Source organism: Ambystoma mexicanum, chromosome 9 (genome assembly GCF_040938575.1).
Source record: "Ambystoma mexicanum isolate Mex_15411 chromosome 9, UKY_AmexF1_1, whole genome shotgun sequence".
Classification (NCBI taxonomy): domain Eukaryota; kingdom Metazoa; phylum Chordata; class Amphibia; order Caudata; family Ambystomatidae; genus Ambystoma; species Ambystoma mexicanum.
This window is the reverse complement of record NC_090931.1, coordinates 711,902,280-711,921,976: the sequence shown is the minus strand read 5'-3', so window position 1 is coordinate 711,921,976 and position 19,697 is coordinate 711,902,280. Positions and strand designations below refer to the sequence as shown.

At 52.9% G+C, this 19,697-nt stretch overlaps 1 protein-coding gene across 7 annotated transcripts in view; it reads right to left on the bottom strand.

Annotated features, from left to right (window-relative positions):
• PIKFYVE (phosphoinositide kinase, FYVE-type zinc finger containing) overlaps nucleotides 1–19,697 on the bottom strand; it is a 1,728,392-nt gene that overhangs the window by 1,376,956 nt on the left and 331,739 nt on the right. For all 7 annotated transcript variants that reach the window (XM_069615611.1, XM_069615606.1, XM_069615608.1 and 4 more), the window contains one exon: nucleotides 3,415–3,504. In XM_069615611.1, the coding sequence (XP_069471712.1) occupies nucleotides 3,415–3,504 (90 nt within the window). The remainder of the gene's footprint in view (nucleotides 1–3,414; nucleotides 3,505–19,697) is intronic.

The following is a 19,697-nucleotide window of genomic DNA, read 5'->3' as shown; positions in this document are numbered from 1 at the left end:
AGATCGAGTGGAATGATCCCACCTCGTCTGGAGCAGAGCCTCTATTAGGGGCATCCAGATGTGCTGATTCACCATCTCCCGGGACGAAGTTCACATCCTCGTCCGTTTCCGTGGCTGTCTCCCTACCATGGTCCGTGTGTGTATCCGGGGCGGCTGGTGGAGTCGGGTTCGGACGTGGTGGAGGCTTCCTCTTCTTGCGTGGAGGCTGGTCAGGGGCCTACGGAACAACAAGTGCCAGAGCTGGAGGCAACCTCTGCTGGATCTCCATCACTACGATGTGGAGAGTTGACAGGATGTCCATGGATATGATCCTCGGCCGAAGAGGGAATGATTGAGTGCTAAGCCCTGCGCCATCGCCCTCCTCGTGGACGGATGCTTGGTCGTCATCATCCGTGGGTGAGATGTCCATTGGCTGAACGTAAACCTTGGAGGGCTGCTTTGGGGCCTCCTCGCTTCCCCCCTTTTTCCCTCCTGAGGGCTGTGTACCGGCACCAGAACCGGTGCCTTTGCCCCACCAGGGGTGCCCGCAGTCTTCGCTGCTGCCACTGCGGCCTTGTTGAGCCTGGGAGGCAGGGACACTATCTGCGCTGTAGGGACCGCACTCGCCGTATCGGTCGACGGCGTCTTCGGCTGCGCCTGATGAGCCTGTGAGGCTGCTTTCTCTTCCTCCGGCCTTTGTTTTTCCGATTTCTCCCGTAACTTGGCCGGGGTGGAGGACTTCCTCTATGAGGAGGAACCCGATTGCAGACTGGCTAAGGAGGCGGACAGCAATGGCGATAGCGGTTTATCCAACATGGGACCTGCATCAGCGGCGAACCTGGCAGGATCAGTGTTGCGGTTCTTGGCCTTGTCTTGGACCCCCATGGATCAAAGGACTTCGACCTGCTCCTGGAGGGAGACCGTTCCTTGGACTGACTGGTCCAGGGGGAGGCATGACCCGGCACGGAGCACGAATCAGAGGCATTGCTCGACTTGAGGCATGCCGCCAGCCTGCTATACTTGTCTTTCTTCATCTTCTTCGAGAAGCCCAGGCATATTTCACACCCATCCTCGTTGTGGTTCGGGTGCAGGCAGTATAGACACTTTAGATGTTTGTCCTCCACGAAGACGTTCATTAGCACGCATTGGGTACAGTGCCTGAAAAGTGTCCTTCCATCCTTTTTTTCCTCCGTCATAGTCAGAGGGCGCGAAGTGGGCCCAAGACGGCCTTCCAGAAACTTCAATGAACAATCGCCCTTGAGGGGGCCTCAACTTCACCGACAACGGATCCCTGTTGCCGGACAATGAAGATAGGAGCACACGGGCTCCGATGGAACAAAAATACAACTTGTCAGTAAAAAACATTGAACAATTTACAAAATAGCTCAGAGAGCAACCCAAGGACTCCCAACAGTGAAGTGTGCATTAAAAATCTGAAGATGGCTGCCAGAGAAAAGGCTTAGGGAGAGGACTGTCATTGGATGGGGTTAATATGACCCAGAGGACACGGATTGGTTTAGAGGAGAAATACAGTTTTAAAGTGAAAGTGAAACTGTTTTTTCTTTTACAGAGGATCGCCAGCCTGACAACACGGAATATTCATGAACATGTGAATCCATGCTAGACCCCATGCTGGAGAATTATCTGTTCTATGGGATTGAACTCACTCGAGAGTCTGCAGCCACAGTTAAGCTCACTGCACCTTTCGCAAAGGAGAAATACCCATTTGCATATCAGTCTTTGTCCCGGCCACTTGAACAGTACAGCACCAAAATGCTAGGCAATCCTCCTTTGAACAAGAGAATGAAACAGCAACCCAAGTCACATGTTTCAGCCTAGTCGGGCCTTATCAGTGAGGTGGAGATGTGCCTTTCTGAGCACAGTGAAGAAAGGGGTCCACGTCTGGATAACCCAAGGTAACTTTGACCAACTCGAAGTCGAAGTTCCTTAAACATAGAAAAAGAGGTACGGTTGCATATGGAAATTTCTCCTCTGGAAAAGTGCAGTGAGCTAAAGCGTAATTGAGACTCTCCTGGGGGCCATCCACCCAAGTACCGTTCAATGGGCTGTGTTTGTGCCGGTAGAGGGACTCCCAGACCTTTTGCATATTTTGAGGTACTTGGGGTATCACCCTAACTTACCAGGGTAATCTAGATGTGGACCCCTTGCTCACTGTGCTCAGTGAGTCACAGCTCTACCTCACTGAGGAGGCCCACTATACCGAAACACCTGTCTGGGGTTGCTGTTGGAATTCTGGTTCAAAGGAGATTTGCCTATCATTTCAGTGATGAACTGCCTTTGGGTGGGACAAAGACCGATCTGCATATGGAAATGTCTCCTCTTTGAAAAGCGCATTGAGCTAAAGCGTGGTTGAGACTCTCCCGGAGGTCATCCACCCAAGAACAGGTCAATGGGCTGTGTTTGTGCCGGTAGAGGAAACCCCAGACCTTCTTTTGCATACTTATATATGCCTCAGTTGCTGATGGTTGGTCAACTGTCACTAGCCAAACTCTGGTCTGCACCCCCCTCCCTGGGCATGTATGTGTATGCAGTTGGCTGCATGGCCACTTGAGGATGCTCTCGTATTCATTGTGGGTGTTCTAAATCTTGACGCGAGTATGTCTGGCGTCTCTCCTTCTCCCACTGCAGCACTGAACTCTGAAGAGGGTGGGTTTTGATTACGCAGCAAGCTGCTTTTTATTTCCTTTGGATTTTTTCATGTATGGATAATCTCGGAATGCTCTTCTGCGTGCTTGTTTCCGATAACTGGCAAGTATATGTACTTGAAGGCAAAACTGGATATAGAGTTCTTCATAGCAAAAATGTTCCACAGGAAGGGGGGCACAGGGCTTCCTGATCGCGCTCTTGATGATGGCCATTTACTGATCTTGTCGTAACTTGGCCCTCTGTTTTCAGAATTGCTGCGCCAGTTTTCACAGCTTTGCTTTTCTTTGGCAAGAGTGAGTCGTGAGGTTTTTCAATTCCTGTTATTCCCTTTGCAGTGATCAAGATTAGAATGTTGTGTCTTTTAGGTATGTGAAGTGAGACCACAAATCACATGGAACACTCTAGCATTTGGTCTTGAGCAAGGAAAGGTCAGAATAGTGCACTGAATCAGATTTAAATGCAATTAAGTCACTTTGCTGCGCCAGGCCACCCAGCCCCTAAGGGAACACAGTACATCTCTCCAAGCAGCTTTTAAACCCTACATGGCATACCAACAAATGTTTTATGACTTTTGAAACAATGCGGTTTGATATATAACTGTTATAACAATATAGCACGGACTTGCAGGATTAACTTGCCTGAATATTAATAAAATGGTGGTTGAACCGAAACCTAATCATTTACAGGTTAATGTTTCACCTCTACAGTAGTTCAATCATTCTTGGTTTAAATTAATCAGGATTCACAAGTCAGCATTGTGAAACGTACCTGTTCCGAGCTGGGGACTTCCCTGTATCTTCTTGCACAGACACAAGGCGAGTGGATAATGTGTTGCTTGAAGATTCTTGCCTGATCAAACTAAAAAAAAAAAAGATGTAAGCTGGTAGCGCAGGATTTGTACATAAGATAATTCCATGATTTCGATGAGAATTGAAACGTAGAGCTCATGCTAGTATAGCAAGTCAGTATATTGTTCGAATGCTCGCATTGCATGGAAATTCACACATTTCCGGTAACTGATCAAACTACGGACCATTCCAAGAAGGGGCAAATACCATTGTAAAAGAACAAAGTTGATTTACTCTGCCAGATCCTTGACGCTGCTGTCCAGCGATCCATCCCCAGGAGCATCAACATCAAATATTCTTATGTCCAAACTAGATGCTCTTTAGGTGCTATGAACCAGTCTGGTAGAGGATCACCTCGAGACAAAAAGGATTCTGGCAAGAGTGGTGGATGTCACATTGGACTGCAACACAAGACCAAGGGCAGGTGTGTCAGAGAGATATGAAGCCAAACTATCTTCACCAGAGGTTGCAGTAAACACGGACAGTTTGAGAACCTAGTAAAAATTTAGGAAACCAGTCCAAACGCTGAAAGCCTGTTTCTAAACAGATCCTTTTTGATGGCCCTATGGAGACGGATCCCGGGCCTCGTGACATACTGCGTGTCGAACTGCCAAAATGATCTAGCACCACAAACTGGCCCTAATTGAGATGGCGTCTCCTGTGGTGGCCACCTTATTATACATGTTATATGAGTTGGGCTTCCAGGTAACAGTATGCTACAAACAACCACCCAAGACCTATGACGAAGCCAACTCAAGGGGCCACATGTTTACCTCATGGGCATGCAAGTGTGCTGTAGACCACCCATCTGAGAGGCTTGGTCTGTTGAGACTGGGTGCAGGTTCTTATAATGAAGTTGGTAGGACCAGAGGATGTGCAGTTGAGGCTATAAATTCTGTGACCTTGAATAACCAATGACACCAAAAACACTCTGTGGGTGGTCTGACTTAAAGTCTCCCCAAACACATCAAGCCCTTATGTCCAGGTCATTGGAATCAATGCAGTGAAGTTGTGGAATACAGCTGGCATTCAGAAGTATATGGAGGATCCAGAGTGGCTGGATCTGGTATATTACTATGACATTGTAGCACTACAAGAGACATGGTCACTGATGACCCATGATATCCAGGGTTTTGTCACATTCAATGTACCGGCTTCAAAGGGGAAAAAAGGGGATCCAAGTGGTGGGTTGAATCTGTGGGTTAACGTAAAAATATTCTCAACAAACGTATGTCTCCCATTGTTCATGGTGATTATATGGAAATTCAAATGCATTGTCCTGATGGGTCTAACTTGTTGTTCATTAATGTGTACAATCGCCACATCGCTACCAGAAGCAACTCTGTGGTGTCACTCTTTGAAGAAAGAGTGACAGACTGGAGGGAAAAAGCACGCTAAAAGTTATAATTTGTGGTGATTTAAATCTCCAATTCGAGCCATTCAACATTATGGTAGGGATCACAGATGAGGAAGATGCGAGATGGGGGGACTTGGTGGCGGAACATTCCAAAAGACTTTACAGACCTGCTGAGGAAGTAGCAAGATTGTTCCTGCAGCTGGGTCTTAGGGCTTGTAAGGTAGATTCCCAAGCAACTGTCCGGCAAGTGTAACCTTTGGTATGCACCTCAAGTGCAGCTTAATTGATTACATCCTGGTGAATGTGGAATCCTGGGGTCACCTCCAAGATTTTCGTGTGCTAAAGAGGCGAGAAACTGACCATAATCACATCATAGTCTCTGTACTAGGGTCACTATTTGGTGCAAGGAGGGAGGCACATGGGTGGAAAAAGACCCTTACCGAATTAGGGGCAGTGCCAGGTTCCCCATTTAGTAGCACCTATTAGACCAAGAAACTAAATTACCAGGTATATACCAAAGCATTCTGCCTTTGTAGCAGTGAGGTTAATAATGCTGATGAACTCCTTCAAGTGCATGAAGGAATTAGTGCCGTAGGAAAAAGTATGAGTCGACCATGGTCCCAGATCCCTAGAAGGGCGGATCGTACCACCGTATGCTACAGCGATTAGTGCCGGGCTGCTAAAAGGACGTTGATTGAGCTGGCCAAGAGTCGGGGGGGAGCAGGGCACATTGACCCTGACTGCCACAAAGGCACTGTACCGCAACCTCTGCAAGGTCAAGAAGGTGGCATGTTGTGAACAACTCTGGGACAACCTTCTGAGGGCATCCCAGAGGCAGCGTGGGTTGAGCCCTTTGGCAGACTTTACAAGGCAACAAGCCAGGCCTCTTGCCTGGATCATGGCGCTGTCTCTGGAGGGTCAGAGTGGAGACACTGCCCCCCTCGTGCTGACCACACATGATATCAAGACTGCCCTATTATCGCAGAAACGGGGGAAAGCACCAGACCCGGATATCGTCCCAGCAGTGTGCACAGGCAGGAGAGGGCCATATGGATCCCATAATTGCACAAGTTCTACAATGTCTTGCTGGCAGCCAATAGGGTCCCTTATTCATGGACTCAAGCAATCCTGGTCCCCATCTTTAAGAAAGGCGATGGGGGATGTCCATCTAATTACAGACCCATCTCCGTTCTAGATGCAAGGGGCAAAGTGTGTGCCAAGGTGGTCCTTGGCATGGAACGTGGAGGTGGGGGCTTTGCATCATCGGCAGGCCAGCTTTCAGCACAGTGGATCAAGTACTGAGGCTCCAGTTTATCCTGGACAAGTATGCGGCACTAAAATCAATGAACATATGCACAGTATTGCACCGGGACCTCTTGAGATGGTTGCGGAGTCGGAGCAGCAACAGCAACGGCAACGGAGGGAACGCTTATAGGAACAGGCCGTCCAAGGGGAACGAGAAGGCATCGCCCATGCTCCTCGGCTGGGGAAACCTGCTGGCGAACCTCTGGCATTTGGAGTTCGTCGCCATCGCGAACAGATCGATCTGGGGTTTGCCCCATCGCTGAAAGAGTCGATCCACTTGATCCTGGCGTAGTTCCCACTCGTGGCACGAGCGCAGCTCTCTGCTGAGTGAGTCGGCGATGGTGTTTTTTATCCCTGCCAGATGAAATGGCACCAGAAACATCCCTTGGGCAACGGCCCAATGCCACAGATCCTGGGCTTCCTTGGATAGGGCAGGGGATCTGGTTCTGCCCTGCTTCCGAATGTAGAACATTGTGGTGGTGTTGTCGGTGAAGATACTCACCACCTTGCCCTTGAGGGGCGGGAGAAAGGACCTGAGGGCTCAGAACACTGCACGGAGCTCCAGGATGTTGATGTGGAGCGGCTTCTCCTCCGGGAGTCAGAGGCCTCTCGCGTGAAGCTTTCCGGTGAACACTCCCCACCCCTCCAGGGAGGCATCTGTTGTCACCGTTACCTGGTGGGCCGGGGTCTGAAAGTCTGTCCCTGCCGCCAGATGAGTGTGAGTGCCCCACCACCGGATCGCTCGTCAGAAGTTCTCGTTGAGAGGGATCCTGTCCTTGAAGCTGCGGGTGTCGAGGAACTCCTGTAGAGGGCGCATCCGAAGCCTGCACAGGCACACAAGATATATGCAAGAGGACATCATCCCGAGGAGGGACTTGATGGACCTCACCCTGGCCACGTCCGTGGCCAGCAGATGCTGCACCTTGCCCAGGATGGCCTTTGGCCTTTCCTCCGACAGCAAGGCCAGACACGCCACTGTGTCGAGCTTGGCTCCCAGAAACAGTGCGACTTGCGAGGGGACCAGGTGGGATTTCGGGAAGTTGATGGAGAACCCCAGGTCCGTGAGCAGCTGGACGGTCTTCGCTGTGTGTTCTACGGTGAGCTCCCTTGTCCCTGCACGGATGAGCCAATCGTCCAGGTAGGGGTAGACGTGGATCCCCTGCAGGCGCAGCCGCGCCGCCACTGGTGCGAGGCACTTGGTGAAAACCCTGGGTGCCGACTTCAATCCAAACGGGAGGGCCTTGAACTGGGAGTGCCTTCCTTGGACCATGAACCGGAGGAACTTTCAGTGTTCTTTTAGAATGGGGATGTGGAAGTATGCATCCTCCAAATGTAACGGCGACAGGAAATCGCCCTCCTCCAGCTGTCCCAGCACGTGCTGGAGGGTGACCATCCGGAACTTCTGTGCCTTGATGTACTTGTTCAGTCGTCGCAGGTCCAGGATGGGCCGCCATCCTCCTGTCTTTTTCACAAGGAAGTACCTTGAGTATACTCCGGAGCCCCGGAGCCTCTTCGGGACGAGCTCGATGGCACCTTTCTTGAGCATCGCCCTTACCTCCAGTAGTAGTTGAGGGACGTGGTTTTCCTTCCTGGCCACAGGAGGAATGCAGGGGCACTTTTTTTTAGAAACTCCAGGGCGTGCCCCTGGGCCACGGCATCCAGCACCCAACGGTCGGTGGAGATGGACTCCCACACGCTGACGAACTTCATCAGCCGGCCTCCCACCGGGGTGCTTCAGTGGGGGCCCAACGCCACGGTCAGTTCAGTCTTGCTTGGAGGACGCCTTGCCGCCTTTGCCTCCATGGCGACGATGGCGGGATCCACCCGGCTTGCCTCGTCCCCTGTAGGCTTCTTGCAACGAGGAGCGGGCCGCCTGGCGGTACGTAGAGGAGGCACCGCCGAATCCCTTGGAGGCACCTTGCTTGCCTCCGGAGATCCGAAAGGATGGCCGTCGTTGCTGGAGAACTCCTAGGGCCCAAGCCGTCTCCGTGTCCGCCTTGATGGCTTGGAGGGACTCATCCACTGTTTTCCCAAACAGGTTGTTCCCGTCGAAGGGCATGTCCAACACCTTGGTTTGTACGTCCTGGCGGAAATCCGTCGCCTTGAGCCACCCTTGCCGTCTAAGGCAAACGCTGTTGCCTAGCAGGTGGAAACCGGTGTCGGCAATGTCCGTTGCCACCGTTATGGCGTGGTCCGATGCCACCTTACCTTCCTGCAAGATCTCCAGGGCCTCAGCCCTCTTGTCGTCCGGTAGGAAATCCAACAGGGGGCGATCTTGTACCACAATTCCCTGTCGTAGCGGGCCACGATCGCAGGGGCGTTGGCCGCCATAATCGTTGTTGCCGCCAACGAGATAACTCGTCGCCCCATCGCATCCAGCTTCTTTCCTTCACCGTCCGGAGGGGAAGTTGACGTTGAGGCCGATGCCCCCCACGCTTTCTTCTTGGCCGCGGCTGAGGCGACCGAGTCAGGGGTCGGTTGCGGTCTAAGGCACAGGGGGGCCGCGTCAGGGACCCGGTACTTCTTCTCGTACCGATCCCTCTCAGCAGGCGTCGTAGACGGGTTCTTGAGAAGGGCGAGTCCCTCGTCCCAGATGTCATCCAGCAGAGGCACGGCGAGGACCGTCTTCCTCTTGGCCTCGCACCGTTGATAAAAGAACCCCTCCTTCTCTTCGGGGCAGAGCTGAAAAAGCTTGGATGCCCTGGCAGTCATAGCGTGGAAGGACCCAATCTCGTCGGGCAGGGAGGCCCGAGTCGGAGGCGATGGGAGTTCCTTCCCGTCGTCACCGCCGTCGTCATCCGGGCTCGTCGTGGCCGTGTCCTTTCCCGTGTCATCCCCAGGGACGGGGGACAGGGGCAAAGGTTGAGCAGTCCGAGAGGGCTGAAAAGGCAGGGGCTGGATGTGTCTGTCTCCTCTTGCTTGGTGGACTTCCCGAAGGGCCTGGTTCTGGCTCCTCTGTCGGGCCTGTCTCCGGCTCCTCCGTCGGTGGTAGGGGCAATCTTGTCCTTATCTCCTTACATAAGGATTGTATTGCCAACAAAATGGCCGCCGAGTTGTCCTGCGGCTCCGGAAGAGACGGGCGCGACGGTTGACTTGGAACCTTGCCGGCGCCGCCGTCGCTCTCGTCATCCTCTTCGTCGGGATCCTTCCCGTGGGACCGGGCCTCCTCAACGCCCTAGTCGAGGCCCTCCAAGACTTCAACCAGCTCCTCCTCGGAAGCTGTGCCCGTATCCACGATGGCCACCGCCCCCGCTCTTTTTCTGCTGGGGTCTTCACGGGGGCCTTCTCGATGGGCCTGAAAGAGGCTTCCCTCTGCGGTGGCAGGGAAACTCTGGGCCCCGAGGTCACCTCCACTGATGTAGCCTCCACAGGCTGCATCAGGGCCGCCGCAACTTCCTTGATAGAGGCCTTAGCCGGGTGAGTCAAGGCCTCACCACCTTCTGTGGGCATGTGACCTTCACCTTGGGGAGAGGGTCACTGCCTCGCTCCCCCTCGGCTGGATCCTTCGAGCCCGACCGGGGCCTCTCCAGAAGCTTCGCCGGGTTCTCGGCTTTCCTCTTTCCCGAGCCAGAGCGTTGGCTCGTGGTTGATGGTGCCGGAGAGGATGCGCCCTGCCTGGCCGCTGAGGAGCCCGACCGTTCGGCGCTCCCGGTGCCCGCGGACTCGCGGTGCTTTGCCTTCTGTTGGGCCCCTGTCGCCGGGGCGCCCTCACAGGACTTAGAAGACCGCTCAGACTTCTTCTTCTCACCCGACGGGCTCTTTCCTTCCAGCCAGTTGGAAAGGCGAAGATGTCGATCCTTCATGGTCCGCTTCGACATGTTCCCGCAAAACGCACAGTCCTTCTCCACGTGCGTTTTGTCCTCATGAAGGCAGTAGAGGCATTTCGAAAGCTCGTCATCCTTGAACACATTCTGTAGCTGGCATCCAGGGCAAACCCTGAACAGCTTTCCGGACGTCGAGCTTCCTTTCTCCTGTGCCATGTCCGGGTAGGCCTCAGAAACTTCTGGACTCCTCCAAGAAGCGTAACTCGATGAAAACTTCACCCTTGAGGGGCGTAGAAAAATCCGAAACGGGTCCCCGTTGATCGGATGGAGAAACGGTGGAGCTTGAGGCTCTGTTTAACCGAAAAATGAGCAAAACTCTTTGAAAAAAGCACGAAAATGCAGCAAAGCTCGAGAGCTAAAGCAAGAGGACACCCAATACTTGAACTTGCGGTAAAAATCTGAAGATGGCTGCCAGAGGCGGGGCTTAGGGAGAGGGCAGTCATTGGCTGGGGGCAGTATGACCCAGAGACCAGTGATTGGTTACTACTAAGGAAGACAGATCAGAAACGAAACTGATACTGATTTTTTCTTTACCGAGGATTCCCAGCCTGACGACGGGGAATATTCATGAGCATGTGAATCCATGCCAGACCCCATGCTGGAGAAAGGAGGCTTTTGGTACGACTAGGCAGGGACCCCGAGCAGGGAAATGGACCCTGAAGAGAGGGGGAACTGCGAGAAGTGGGAGTAATATCAACCCAGTTATTCAAATGACCAACTCATAATGTCAGGGGGCTTAACACCCCCCTGAAGGAAGGAGGATATAGACATCCTGGGGCTGCAAGAAACACACCTGATGACAAGAGACCAGGGCAGACTGAAAATGAGAGGATATGCCCAAAATAATAATTCCGAAATAATTCATGCATCGAGCGGCACGAAAAAAAGGGTGGGTGGCTATAGCATTTAATACCACGGTGGACTTCAGAGTGGAGGAGGTCTGGAGAGAAAAGGGGGGAAGGTACGTGATGGTGAGAGGACATACTTAGAGGCCAAATACACAATTGCATCCGTCTATGACCCGAACGTGGGAGAGGACGCGTTCCTAAGGAAATTCATGGGTAAACTGTAGGGCTTTGCGAGGGGACACAGTCCTAATGGGGGATTTTAACCTGGCATGGCAGACGGACAGACAGGCTATGTAGGAGGGAACAGAGGAATAGCGGAGCGGTGGCTTCAAAAGAACTAGTTCTAAGAATGGAACAGGCTGGGTTACGGGATGTTCGGAGAGGCCTAAGGGGAGAAGAGGAGGGCTATACCTTGCTATCGAGTGTGCACGACATACAATCTAGAATCGACTATATCTGGGTATCGGGGCCATTGTTGGGCAAGGAGAGGGAGGTAGAAGCGGGACCCCAGGGAATAGCGGACCAGAAAGTCGTCACAATGACACTAGAGCTTCAGAAGCAGACTCTTAAGATATGGGGGTGGAAATACCTGGGGACTCTGTCGAGGGACCCAGTGATCAGAGAGGATATAGAGGGGAAAATTAGGGAGTTCTTCGTGCTAAACAAAGAATCTGAATCTGACATGAAGGAGAGTACCAGGTGGGACGCATTCAAGGCCCGCAGGGACAGGCAGATGAAGGCGCTGGAGAAACAACTGGAGGCTGAAGTAGAGACAGCGAGGAGGGTGGTGGCAGCAAATCCTACAAGGGCAGCGCAAAGGACCTGTAGACCGGCGGTAGGGCAGCTAGGGGTCTTGCGCACAAAACAGGCGGAAGGAGCACTCTCTTTGTTAAGCAGAGATATTACGCTAAGGCCAATAAGGGGGACGGTCTGTTGGTGCGTCTATTGCAGGGAGCCGGGACAAAGAACTCTATACTGGCCCTGAAAGATGGTAAGGGTGGACTCCTAACACGCAATCAAGACATACAAGAGTGCCTGGCGGGATTCTATGCTGAGCTCTACACGTCCCAAAATCCCCAGAATTCAGATCAGGAGGGCTTCCTCAGGAAGCTCAACTTACCCCGAAAAGACAGACAGGCCCAAGAGGCTTTGAACCAGCCTATAACGGAGGAATAGGAAAGAAAAGTGGTGGGGAAACTGCCGACCAACAAGGCGCCGGGGCCCGATGGCTACACGGCGGCCTTTTATAAAACATACTGCCACGCTAGTCCCACACCTGACACAGCTCTTCAATTCGGTCAAAGAAACAGGCCATTTTACCCCTTCAATGGAGGAAGCAAAAGTAACCCTGATCCCCAAACCCAACAAACATCCTACAGAATGCACGTCCTACAGGCCCATAGCCCTTATAAATATGGATGCTAAAATATATACAAAGATGTTGGCGAATAGGTTGGAGGCTCTTCTGTCTGAACTCATTCACCCAGATCAAGCAGGTTTTGTGTGGGGAAGGCAAACAGCGGATAATATTCAGAGGGTGGCACATCTGGTGGAAAAGGTACAAAAAAACAGATACACCCGCAGTGCTTTTAGCGTTAGATGCAGAAAAAGCATTTGACCAGGTGGAAAGGTCCTTCCTATTTAAGGTTATGGAAGGAATGGGCCTAAAGGGAGATTTGCTCAAAGGGGTGCAGGCAAATTATCGGGACCCGCAGATGCTCCTAACAGTGAATGGAGAGAAGGGCCGTGGCCTGTTGCTCATGGAGTGAGGAAGCAAAAGCGCCAAGCTCCAGCCGAGATCCTGTAGATGGATCCTGCAACGAAGAATGAACAGCAGCACAAAAGGCAAAAAGAACATTTTATGAAAGGCAAAGCGATTTCCAATGGCTCTATAGCGAGCTCGGACTAAAACAGACTGAGATCAGCTGAAAATATCATCCAAAACAGATCCCCCCCCCCTGGCTCCACAAAATGGCGGATGCGACCTGGAGCCAGTGAAAACATTGGAGGTGGGGAGGTGCGCTGCCGTAGCCCAGCTGAGAAACCTCTCCACAGAGACCCAAAACAACCAGCAGACCGAGTGTGATCCAACTGAATCTACTGGAGAGGCAGTGGACGGATAGCAGAGAGCACAGGGTCGCGTCCGCACTGTCATGACTCCAGAAGCGGAGACGGACCACCAGGAGCACACGAAGATCCCAGCGAAATGACACGCAGCAGCGCAAGTGAAAGCAGGAGCCACAACGAAACAGCGTGGGCACAGAACTGAGAAGAAGCACTTCAGAACCAAGCCGAGATAAAAAGGCAGAGCGGAGCCAACGTCAAAGCAGAGCCGTAACAAGCAACCGGGACTCTAACAGCAGAGGACCGAAGCTGCAACAAGACCAGGGACGGGACACATCGACCAACTGACCTGTCTAAATAGAGGTGAGCCATGAGCCATAAGCTCCCTGAGAGTCGCTAACCCCTACCAGCCAGACCAGCTACAAATAACGCTCATTACCTGGCCCGCATTAGAACCACCAACTTAATCAAGGAGAGAGTTGGGGCACCCCCGACAAGCGAGCAGTCGGAGGAGCGCAGCAAAGGTGGGCCAGGGACAGAAATTCAAGCACACGAAGCAGAACTTTCCACGCTGAGACCTGCAGGGCAGCCCGGGAACCACACAGTACTGGAACAGTGAACTTGCCCACACGCTAGAGAGGAAACCAAGAACCATAACACTAATCCCAAGCTGGGACTCCAACTGAGGTGGGGAGTCAAGTGGATCGAATCAGGGTGGACCAGACACACGGCACAAAATTGTTGAAAAATATGAGAGGTGTCTGGGACCCTTGATGACAGAACAGAGTCACTGAGAACAAGCAAACAGTGAGACTAAGGACACACATCATAGGAACCCCATAAGAGCAGAAGACTGCAACTGGGAGCAAAAAACCTGGGACAAAACCAAAGAGGCTAGGTGATACAAGCCGAACAGAGCTGAAATACGCACCAGAAAGCGCAAATCAACCAACCCACCCTAACTAGAATGAGACCCTAACACTGGAGCAAACAAGGAAAAAAAATCCAAGGGTGTCCAAGACAGCCTGCAACAAATAAGACCCACCACAAGAGTCAAAAGCTCTAACAGCAACACCTCTGAACCATAAATCAATGCTCACCACCCAGAAATCAGACTACCAGGGACAACCCACGCACACCCTGACCTACACGACCACTCTGCACACAGCGTACAAATCCAACATGTCGACATCCAGAAATAAGGGAAAGGCAATGATAATGGACTCATTCAGCGCAGTCAAAACCCACACCCCAGCGCCAGAGGAGTGAACCGGAACGGCAATCCAGAAACCAGCAAATGGCAACAACAAAGATGGCCAAGTGCTGGAAGCAATACGCGCACTGAGGACCTTTAGAGACACTAAAATTGACGAAATCATATTGGATATGCAACTAATGAGACAGGACGCCCGCAACCTAGCATAAAGGGTCACAAATGCTGAGGCAACACTACAAGAAACAACAGATAGCATTGGGGACCTGAAAAATAGAGTGGTAGAACTAGAAAAGAAGGTGGCCACGCTAGAAGCGAGAGCTGAAGATGCAGAAGGACATGCCACGTGCAGAAACATCAGGATACTAGGGATGCTGTCACAAACCTCGCCCAAAACCCCCTCTGGCAAACCCATTGGCCAGGTGGAGTCAGGACTCGGGCCTCTAGAGCCTGGCATCCGCTTCAAAAGCCCTCATGGGGCCAGTCCTGGCGCCTATGGTGCCAGGCTCATACACCATGAAAAACAATGTGCTTGGGAACTACTTTATTGTATTGTCAGCCAACATGGAGGCATCCACATAGCTTGCTTGCTAAGAACCAAGCTATGCGGTCTAGTGTTTTGGGTGTGGTAGCTAGGGACTTCTTTACCTGGACTATTTTGTTGGGGCTATTTAAACCAAACCCGAGTAAGACAACACGCTTTGCGTTACTTTGCAGCTTGCAACGTGACGCTCACCTTGTCCAGCTATTCCCTCGAACCTCAGGGAAGCAGAACCTGCAAGGAGACAAAAGAAACATCATTAGCAGCAGCATCTTACCTGCAGTCTTCATGTTTAAACACTCGCAGCTACTGAGAACAGCTTCCTCGAATCTGCACCCCTCTCGGACAGAACGACCTGAAAGAGGAAGATAGAGGCAACATTAAAGAAAGCTGTAGAGACATTTACAAATTACGAACTGCTCAAAAGGCTTAACTTGCTGGTCGCCTCTCGGCTGGCACCACTACGGACATTCCACTCGCGCTGAAGAACACCGCGACCTACAAGGAAGGAAAACACAGGTTAGCAAAGGCAACACTTTGCAGCGCTGCGCATAGCGCTTACTTACCGCATCATAGCGCTCTTAATGCACCATCATTTACCAGCGGGGCTCAACCAAGCCAGTTCGCCGTGCTGAAGCTCCACATACCTAAGGGAGAAAAAAGAGACATTTTAAACAAAGAAAGGCATGCAGGATAGCAAAAAAACTAAAGAACAGCAATAAGACCTACCTGAACAATATCAAACGGGCCGGCGTCAGTGAAGTACTGGACCGCTCTCGCCCATGAAAGACAATGCGCCCCTGCAAAGAAGGCAGGACGGAGAGCACGCCTAATTCTACCACAAGGTGAGGAGAGGGCGCCAGAGGGGCTGAAATCATACGGGGGTGGAGGGAGGATACTTATCCCAGTCGGTCAGTCTTGAACACAGTCCTCCTGTATTTTCAGGCAGAACCTTCCCCGCAGACCACATCAGGGCAAAGCTGAGAAGCATACCAGAGAGTAACCCGGCTGGGTGGCGTCCCTGTGGATACCAGGTGAGCGTACCAGAACACAAAGCCTACCATAACAAATCCTCCTGGGCACCATGGAGACATCAGAAATGGACCAATTGACCCAATTACTAGGAGAGCTTTGTGCTGAGGTTCATTCTGCTCGACAAGAGACTAATGCCCACCGGAGGGACCTAATAGTGACCAAAGAACGCACTGAAGAGATTAGCAGGCAATACTTGCAATCACAGGAAGGACAGACGCCTCTACCTGGAAGCAATCAAACGATGCAAAACCCCGCCATACCACCCACTCCGGTACAGATCACGTTACCTCGAACAGTGCCCGTGGCACCACCAGAAAGGTTCTCAGACGACCCACGGAAGTATGCAGCATTCATCAATCAGTGCCGCCTTCATTTTCTTTGTAGGCCTGGAGCATTTCCAAACCACCGAGCTCGGGTAGCTTTTGTCTTATCATACCTGAGTGGTAGTGCAGCAGATTAGTCGGTGCCATTGGTAACCCATGACGATCCTCTATTACATGACTTTGGGGGGTTCCAGAGAGAAATGGAAAAAACTTTTTGCTCGCCATACCCAGGAACAAGCAGTAGACAATGAACTCTTGTCCCTGGGGATGCGGGGGGGGCGTGGCTGGATGGCTGCGTGAAAGGACATTCCTCTAGGGAGCTCCCGCAGATCCATTCTTGATCCTGAGAAAAACAATGGTTTTTGGTGGACATGCACGTCCGCAGCGCACCTGGAGGAGCATACAGACTGGGAGCACGTAATGAGCACACATACAGCCCGTGGGATGGCAAGCTGGAGAAACCATAGCAGAAACAAGAAACTAACTGCCCGCGACGGAGTATAATCCAAGATGGCCAATAGTGGACAAAGGGCCATAAAGGGACCGTGAGGCTGTGGAGGTTCGAGCCGGCCAGCGCGGCGCACTGCACGCCCATAATAGTGGCCTGAGAAGTGAGGCATCCTGCCTGGGAGCAACCGGGGGTAGCAGTAGACAATGAACTCTTGTCCCTGGGGGGGGGGGGGGCCTGGCTGGATGGCTGCGTGAAAGGACGTTCCTCTAGGGAGCTCCCACAGATCCATTCTTGATCCTGAGAAAAACGATGGTTTTTGGTGGACATGCACGTCCGCAGCGCACCTGGAGGAGCATAAAGACTGGGAGCACGTAATGAGCACACATACAGCCCGTGGGATGGCAAGCTGGAGAAACCGTAGCAGAAACAAGAAACGAACTGCCCGCGACGGAGTATAATCCAAGATGGCCAATAGTGGACAAAGGGCCATAAAAGGACCGTGAGGCTGTGGAGGATCTAGCCAGCCAGCGCGGCGCACTGCATGCCAATAATAGTGGCCCGAGAAGTGAGGCATCCTGCCTGGGAGCAACCGTGGGAACTCGTGAGAAGGAGGACCCCGCCAGACCAAAGAGCGAAGCAGCAGCCAGTGATAGACGGTAAAGCCGGCGGATTTCGGCCCCGAAAGGGTGTTGGACCGCTGCGGAGGCGCATCCGAGGTGCGACCGCCTGGAACCCATCGTGGCGACGCAGGATCTGGTGGCCCTGGGAAAAGCAGTGGCTCCTGCAGCCCCCGTGCCGGAGGGGGGTGGGAGGGAAGAGTGGACGGCCCCGCCAGGACGAGAGCGGCCACAACGGAGCCATACGGGGCGGTGGGTGCCGCGCTTGGACCGGGGGTGCCCGGGACCCATCACGCCGGTGCGCTTAAAGCCCCAAGGCGCCCGGCGAGGCCCTGCAACAGCCTTGCTGGGAACACACAATGACATCGGGCCAAGGGCATGGATGTAAGTGCGAGTCCCTTCTTGGAGTGTCTTACACGGCGCAGTGCCGTGTATAGCGCTATAGCGGGACAAGGGACACTGGAAACAATTGGCCAGGAGAGTGGGGCCCAGTCTGCCGGGTGGACGGTGTCAGGGCCAGCGGGGGACAGCCGCTAAGAGGACTGTGCGCGGCGGATCCTGGAAGGCCCCCAGCTGGCTGTGCGGCGAAGTAGCGCACTAGAGTGATATATAGGGCGGCCTGCAGAGACTGGAGCGGAGAGCATTCAGAGTTGGGCCCAGTTGAGCCCTTCAGTGGCACGCAACAGCACCAAGCGTAAACACATCTGGCCCTGAAGCAAGAGCCCCCCACACAACGAGAAGTCCACGGCAGCGGAGTAGCTGCAGCTTGCAACAAAGGTGGGTACAAAAAGGCAACCGAGGAGCTTGAGTCTGATTACAGGAAGAGAGGACACCGGGGTCGGAGTCAGTTGCGAGGAGAAGGGGCCCCCATCTCACTAACCAGGTGAAGGCAAGTGATTAATGGGCCGCTGGTACAGGGTCCCGACACTGGAGGACACCGCAACCTACGCTGAGAGGCTGAACGTCGCAGCCCACTCTGGGACAAGCGTAGTACTCAAAGTGGTACACAGAGGGTAGCTTGTCACGGTGCTGGACCTTCAGCAGGGGAGAAAGACGCTGTTGTGAGTCAAACTGCCGGGCGACCCTGTCAGATCCCGGTGCAGTAGTGAGGGAGACCGGCGAATGCATCTGACCACCGGTAGCTGGGGAGCCACAGTGTAGGCCTGTGATATATCACAGAGCTGGACCTGGTACGAGGGAGGACACAGCCCATTCCGGGAGTGCAGAGGGCAGTCGGCACACAACCCCGGAGTGGCGGAGGTGCGCCCCACACGCCGGAAAACGTAGCGGAGAACGGCGGAATAAGACTGAGTGGGCGCAAGACACAGCCGACCCCAGGAGCGCTGTGGGTGGTGAGTGTGCACCCCCAACACAGTAGAAAGGGGCCTCAAACATCAGGAACAGCCCAACACCACACAGACCCTCTAGCGAGACGTGGCTGGGCTGGCCCACATCTTGCTAGCAAAGCACAATGTCTAACAAAGTCGTAAGACTGAAGAACAAACAGCCCAGGCTGGAGGCCTACACCAAGACACCCCCAGGGACGGAGGGAGCCAGGAGCAAGGACAGAACTGCCGCTGCAACGGATGAGGCTCCGGGCACAATCCAGGAGGTGCTGGCAGCAATTGCGGACCTGAAAGTGGCCTGGGAGACCAAATTGGGCCTGGCCATGAACGAACTGAAAGTGGCACTAGACCTCAAGGTGGGAGCGGTCCAGGAGGATGAGAACTTACTAAGACAGGATGTGAGAACACTTGCGAAGCGCACCGGAAACCTGGAAAAAGAGAGAGCCCCAAACACAGCGGAATGCGCTGCCCACAGATCGGAACTCCATGCCCTGGTGCAGCGTGTAGGTAACCTGGAAAACAGAGCAGAAGAAGCAGAAGGACGCGCTAGACGCAACAACATCTGCATCGTTGGATTGCCAGAAGGAATGGAAGGGTCTAACCCAACGGAACACGTGGAAACCATGTTGCTACAGGAAATAACCAGAGGGGAACTGACCCAGGGGTTTGCGGTTGAAAGGGCGCACAGGGCTTTGATGAGGAGGCTGCCCCCGGGAGCCCTCCTCAGGCCATTGATGGCAAAGATTCTAAACTACCGAGATCGGTAAAGAATACTTGAATTCTTCCAGAAAGGGGGAACGATCGAAAGGGGGCCCGCGAAAATAACTGCATACCCTGACTATACCTTGCAGGTGCAACGCAGCAGAATGAACTTCGGGGCAGTTAAAAGAAGATCGAGAGAAGCAGGACATAGATATATGCTGCTGTACCCAGCCAAAATGAAGGTGTTCCACAAGAACACAACTCTGTTTTTTGATACTCCGGAGGATGCTATGGGATGGCTGGATATGCAGAGCCACCCCCAAGAATCAGGGATCCAGACCGGAGCCGGAGCAGATAAGTAACATGTGGTTGTGGCACCCATGGTGATATAGCGCGAGACACTGGGACTAGAATATAGCAGTAAATAAGGCTCTCACGGATTGTGCTGTTGGGTATGTGCTGGTTTGCAGGATCCGTTTGAACTGAATAATTCTAATTACACAAGAGGGAGCTCCCGGGAGTCAACCCTCGAAACCCCATAGCATTATGCTTAGTTAGGTCACTATTAGTTTGGTGA